At 35.1% G+C, this 7,032-nt stretch overlaps 1 protein-coding gene across 1 annotated transcript in view; it reads right to left on the bottom strand.

The window, feature by feature from the left end:
* Nucleotides 1-4,042: 4,042 nt before the first annotated feature.
* LOC140159134 (coatomer subunit epsilon-like) overlaps nt 4,043-7,032 on the bottom strand; it is a 67,832-nt gene continuing 64,842 nt past the window's right edge. Inside the window, exon 11 of the mRNA XM_072182489.1 lies at nt 4,043-6,569. Coding sequence (XP_072038590.1) covers nt 6,519-6,569 — 51 coding nt within the window. The 3' untranslated portion in view covers nt 4,043-6,518. The remainder of the gene's footprint in view (nt 6,570-7,032) is intronic.

The following is a 7,032-nucleotide window of genomic DNA, read 5'->3' as shown; positions in this document are numbered from 1 at the left end:
TTCAAAATCCTTGCACAGATGATAATTTCCAAAACGGTGCTGCTTTCACCCTTCACCCACTTTCTTAAAAGGAATCAGGCATTCATCCACTGTGTTTCCACATTGCCAGATGTGTTGTTTCATAAACCAGCAAGTCAGCAGAAGAATATCGTCGTTGTGCAGGAAAATCCTCCTATGTGTCATTGGCCCCTGGACATGTTGAAAGCAAAACCCTTTTTGTAACTGGTTGGCAGTTTTGTTTTAAACCTGTTCAGGGGCCACAAACACATAGGAGGTTTTTCCTGCCCAGTGATTATATTCCCTTTTTGTGAAAGATGCGCACTTTGGCGTACTCCAAAATCTTCGTTTCAACTGGATCCTTCCGTAGCACCTTCACTACACAAAACGAATATCTGGCTCGCAAGTACCTTTCCTTAAAGGAAGGTACATAGTGTTATGAGTCAGAAAGACTCGAGGCCAAAATCACCTTTTAGGCGACGAAAAACCCCTGTTTTACGGGCGGACAGACTTTCAAGTAGGGTCACTCGGTCGGGTTTTTTTTTCTTCGTTTTTTTGTTGTGTTTTGTTTTTTCTGGAGGCCGAAATTCCCCTAATATATCACCAAAATCTGAAGAAAAAAAATCTTTCACTATTCACACGTTGCTCTTCAGGAATATAAAGCTCTTTACTTTGCGCTGCATTTGACAGACTTTACAAGCTTATTGAATCAGCATGACGACAAGACCAAAACAAATCCCTCTTTTTGGGATGACTTCACAATATCAGTGGTTGAATATAACAATAGCATCATCCCTACAACTCACTTATCACAAGGGGTTAACTTCGTGAACACACTGCTGCCCAATACATTCATAGATCACAGCACACTTCATGTTTATGAAACTCTGCCACGAAAACATGTTTTAATTTGTTTATATGGTAACAAAAACCCTAATTCTATTAATAGCTCATTCTGCCACATTCACCTTTTTATAGCCACAGGGATTTTCCATATTATTATGCAATACAATGAACATTCTGGAAAGATCTGGGGATTTCCAAACATGAACATTCTGGAAAATTCTAGGGTTTTCCAAAATTTATAAATAGACATGATTGAATTTTATATTATGATCGATGGGGATTCCCCAAACATGTAATTGCACACACAAACTCTTGCATAATTACTTGATAAGAGGGTTTCCCATCTCTCATAAAATAGCTTTGAATGTATGAAAATTAAAATTAATTAGACTGTTAAAGCTACATTTAGATATCAAACAAATGTTTACCTGATTGCCCAGCTTCATGATTTGATCATATTCATAACAGTTCCTTTGCTGCTTCATGGAATAGTTCCAAGTAATTCTTTGAACATGTCAAAGTGTCCATTGCACCTGTCATAGCCTAGTATACGTACGTATGTTGAGGACGGTTTACGCATTTGACCCCTTGCTTGTGCTCAATGAGGTCTTTACCTGGGGTCTTTATGATCCCGGGATCTAAGAAATTACCTGACATGCCATTCGTAATTGCCTTTCTTTTCCGAATTTGACCCCTTGCTTGCGCTCAATGAGGTCTTTATGATCCCGGGATCCAAGAAATTACAATCAAGTTAATACACACCGCTCCATTATATATTTTCCACGAATGGAGCGATGATTACATTAACATGCCATTATCTTCCGAATTTGACCCCTTGCTTGTGGTCAATGAGGTCTTTATGATCCCGGGATCTAAGAAATTACTAATTTTATAAAAGTTAATACGCACTGCTCCATTATTTTCCACGAATGGAGCGATGATAACATTAACAGGCCATTCGTAAATGCCTTTCTCTTCCGAGTTTGACCCCCTTGCTTGCGCTCAATGAGGTGCTTATCCCGGGCACACCGACATCGCCCGGTTAATAATTACATTATACAGCCAGAGACACTGAAATGAATACCCGGGATCGATACACGTAAATGTGCTATGCACGATTGATATTCAGACGATAAATCTTTGGATACCGGGATAGAAAATGATGAATATCTCCGTAAATGATTTCGTATAAAGAAACCAGATCTGGTTCCTTGCACTTGAACATATATGTTCAACGGATATGATAGTCGTTAGCTTGCGTCTTGAGAAAGAAGCGTGCGTCTTGAACTCATAAACTGACAAAAATATTCTGATTTTCTGATGAGCACTCACTCACATGGCGTATACAAGCTCACTTACACACTAGAGAAGTAAATTACCGAGGTATTGACAGTAGCCTTAGTCGGGATGTCCCTCGGCTCATTATGTGTCTTAAAGGTCGGAACAAAATGGCCATGCGTGGCTGTGGATTCAACCTACCATGGCGATTTCTGTCATGATAACGTTTTAAAACGTTTTGCATGAAAACACACTACAACAATATTTTTAAATGTTTTCAAAAAATGTTATTGTAAACTATTTTTGCAAACATTTTTGTCAAATATTGTGTCAATACTTAAATAACATTTTGTTAAAATATTTGAACACAGAAATGTTCTTAAAATGGTTTTTTCTAAACCTTTTAATAACATTTAAATGTCGGGTTATATAAAGGTCATGAAAACGTTTTTAAAACGTTATTGAAAATATTTTGGGTAAACATTTTTCGAAAAATATTTTTTCAACCCCAAAATAACATTCTGTTTAGAATGTTTTTATCAAGTTTTCAAGAATGTTTTTGGAATGTTATTAAAACGTTTTTATACCCTTTATATAACCCGACATTTAAACGTTTTCTGTAAAACATTTTTATTTGCTGAACAGTAGATTATCAAAAAATGTTTTTAAGGTTATGAAAACGTTTTATACTCTTAATATACCCTTTATATAACCCGACATTTAAACGTTTTCTGACAACCTTTTATAACCTTTTCCGAATGATGTCGAAAACGTTTTGTTTGCTGGGTAGGTAAAAAAGGAGTTTTCAAGACTGTGATCCGGGACCACTTCACTTAATTTGTTCCAAACAATTTTTTTGCACAGGACAGGACATAATGTTGAGTTGAATGTAACCAATTCAGCTGAATCCAGGTGCAGAATTAAAAGGTACTTCCAATCAAAAAAAACCAAAACAAACAAAAAAAACCCATTATAAAGCAGCTTCATGCAATGCCTTTTACAAAAAAACAAAAAAAACAAAAAAAACAAAAAAAAAACGCTGGAAGCGATGCAGATATAATTGGCGCGGTTAGACTATTAAATCGGGGTTCTTTCATATTTATAACGTAAACAATTCTTTGAAATGTTATACCTGGGATGAACTTTGTACTTTCAATAAATGAAAATTGTAAATCAAATTAATTGGACTGTTAGCATCATCCTTTCCATCATTAAAAGGAAGATTTTGTTATCAACAGGAAGCTCCTATTCATTTTCTCATTGATCCTGGGCTGAAAGATATTTTCTAACCTTTCGTTTGACTATTTTATTCCAAGAGTATATCAAATTTGTATTTCAATAGCATGCTTTTAAAAACTGCTGATGCACTAACCAATACCAATGCGTTCTGCAGATTTATACCCAAAATAACTCCTTTGTACCCAAAATAACATCGTTTTTAATGGACAATAAGTAGCCTGTCAGAACTTTAATTTGACAGATATCTATACAACGTATTTGTATACATCTACAACTTGCTTATGATCAGGCACCGCAAAAGAATACCAGACTGCACTTTCCTAAAAAAAAACCCTTAAAAAGCACGGGAAATTGGGCAAACAGTACCAAAAACAGGCTGATATTAAATAAAGTTGCAGAAATTTTGACTTAAAAAAACTGAATTCACTTTTAAAACTGAAAATTCTCATGCCTGGAATCATTTCAATGAAAAAAAAGGAAAATTCTGAAGAAAAAAAAAAAGCGGGTAAAATATGACTAATATGCTCAAAACAGGCTAAAAAGAAATCAAAACGCGGAAATTTGGGCCAAAAAAAAGGAATTCCTTTTAAAAAGGAAAATTCTCATGCCTGTTATATCATAAAAAGACCTGTGACATAATACATTGAACAAATAAATAATACACGAGTCGACCTGTTTCCCATTGGTTTGTACAGTGAGTTAAATTTATTTTGCAGATACCATAACACATGACATTATCTCTCTTGGAATCAGCATGAAAAATGCATTAAAACGAGTACAAACAAGCCTAGTATTGGTCCAGTGGTTCTTAAGATAGCTCTTGATATTTTGAGCAAATATATCAAAACTTGCGACTTTTTATGTTGAAGCACAGAGAGCATTAAGCTCAGATTGACAGGCTCCTGAGGTTGTTAATAATTACAAACCAAACCAGCTTTATATAGCACTCTGAACTATTCATTTTACACCAGGTTGTAACTAAAAATAATTGTTTTTCTGCAACCAGGCAGATATATCGGGAGATGTATTTTTTCCAAACCAATATTGCAAGTTGCAACTAACCAGCAAGTGCTACTATAAATATCTGGGGAAAAGAACTGAAGCTAGAAACGCACAGACATTAGAAAAATGACTGATATCATCGTTATGTAACAATGGTATAATTTAGCTTTGTGCATTTTACAATTCATGTAATCATGAGAATTTCAAACAACAATGACGTTTTAAGCATTCAAATTTCACTAAAAAAGCTTTTAACAAGGAAATATAGCGACATCATTTAACCAAAAGTAGCATATTGTGAAACCATGGTTACAACGTGTCACAAGGAAGTATGGAACGCAAATGTTCATTATGATATTTGTGCAAAATTATGGAGATAAGGCCATCTTAATTTAATAGTTTGTCTAAAAGCCCCCGCAAGCATTAGTAAAATTGCACGCTTTTTGTGCGTTATTCCTACTGGATTGAGTGAATTTCAGTTTTTTTCCCGCTGTTTTATATTTTTCCAATCACGTCTGACATCGCCAGACGTCAAAATAGCTTAACCTCAGTTAAACCCCTTGACAGATGAAAAGGTTGTATATTCTTGTCAAAAAGCTTGTCCCACAGATTAAAAGTAGAAAAAAAAACCCTCTAAAATACCCGCATTCTGAATTCGGTTTTCAAATTGGGAAGGGCTTTGAGACGAACCATATTAAATTCAGATGCCTAAATATTAAAGAACATATTCTGTAATTTCATATATGTCGTTGGGCAGGAAAAACCTCCTATGTACTTGTGGCTCTTGAAGTTGAAGATGTTTAAAACATAGGTTTTGCTTTAAACATGTTCAGAGGCCAATGACACATAGGAGGTTTTTCCTGCCCACAACGAAATTGTCAGTTTCCAAAATCAAAACCTTTTATGTGTAAATGGTATTAATGCCAGCAAAAAGTGTCTTTTAACACAGGAGCCAATAACATATCCTGCCCAACAACGTTACGGTTTAATTTAATCACATTATGTTTTATGGTCTACTCACTGTTCTAAATTGGTTAATATCAATGTCTCTTAGCATGATAATTCACACAACTGGTCTTATCGTTAGTAAAAGCCCACTATTGCGCTCATAATTTTACATACAAATATAAAATAAAAACATACTATGTAATAAAGTACAGGTGGCAAAATGTTACGCAAATTTTGCTGGTTTTGATTTACCACACCGGACTGCTTGCAAGATCTTGAAGATGCTCCTAACTTTGCGAGTTCCTTAAGAGGAGTTATTCCACTTGAAATCCATACAGCCCATTTTAAGATTGATATGGTCATTGTCTTCCATAGGAGGTGTATGGATTTCAACTATAGCCCATTTTCAAATATAAAGTCTAACTTCACCGGTGTTGCAAATTGTATGAATTCCAAATGGGGTTACCTAATGGACAACTCCATTTGAAATCTACACCCCCTCTGTGGAAGATTAAGGTTATGTCTTTTATGGATTTCAACTGGAATATCCCATTTTCAAATACAAAGTGAAAGTCTAACTTCACAGTGTTGTAAATTGTTGCATGAAATTCAAATGGGTTACCTAATAGGTGATTCCATTTGAAATCTAAATCCCACTTCTGTGGAAGATTTTAATCTTAAAAAAAAAATGACATGTCATCTTAATCTTAAAAGGTCATGTCTTCCATATGGTGTATGGATTTCAACTGGAATAGCCTTATATGAAGATTTTAACTTGATGTTTCAAACAGTCCAGTGCAATATCTGCCCAGACAGGCAGCTTTAATACCATGGATGACAATGGCCTCATCCCAATGACATAGTTCAATAACATCAATTAAACAATCACAGAGCAAAATTTGACCTCAAGTTGCAGAGTATGAGTTTTTGTACCCAAATTTTTAAAGGTCATTCAATAAATATAAAAATGTATCAGGGTTAAAGAACTGTGCCCCAGCTAGTAGATGAGCATGTGGTGGATCCTAGTGCTATATTGAATCAGTAACCTTTCCGTGTACAGATGTCAGATACGATGTTTGCTCTTATCCCCAACAGAATAGACTCCGACTAACAATGTATCTTTAGTTAACAATGTAAACTACTATGTGTATATATTTAATACCATCCCTTTAATCTCTATACACTATATATTATAGCAGGCTTGGTGATTATGCTGCTCCAGACACGTACTGTTTGGCTAGGCGATCCAGTTCCGCTTCCTGTAGAAAAAAGAAAAATGGGGGAGAGAGAAAAAAAGATCCAAGTCAGTTTTTCAATCAGGATGTAGCGTATACCAATTTTGCTTAAAAGCAGAATTCTGTTTCAGTCTCATTGAAATGAAATTGATTATTGAACTATCAATGTAATACATAAAAAGACAATAAAACAGTTGACTTGCATGGCATATGAGAAATTGGGACAATTTGTCTGGTGTGCTATATAATAAATTATGTGCATACCATTAACTCTTAGTCGCCATTTTTTCTCCATTAATTCTCTAGAATTAATTAAAATATAATTTCTCCTTAATTAATGCTTGTCACTACAGAAGTGGGTCAGATATGATTGGGAAACTTGGGCCTATGTAGTATACTACAACGCTCCCATGCCAAGGGACTCTTTTGGAATTTACAGGAGAGCATTAAATAGCTCTTCTGGAGCCTTCAAGGAGACAAATGTGAA

The sequence above is a fragment of the Amphiura filiformis genome, chromosome 8, assembly GCF_039555335.1.
Source record: "Amphiura filiformis chromosome 8, Afil_fr2py, whole genome shotgun sequence".
NCBI lineage: Eukaryota > Metazoa > Echinodermata > Ophiuroidea > Amphilepidida > Amphiuridae > Amphiura > Amphiura filiformis.
This window is presented reverse-complemented; position numbering and strand designations above follow the sequence as displayed.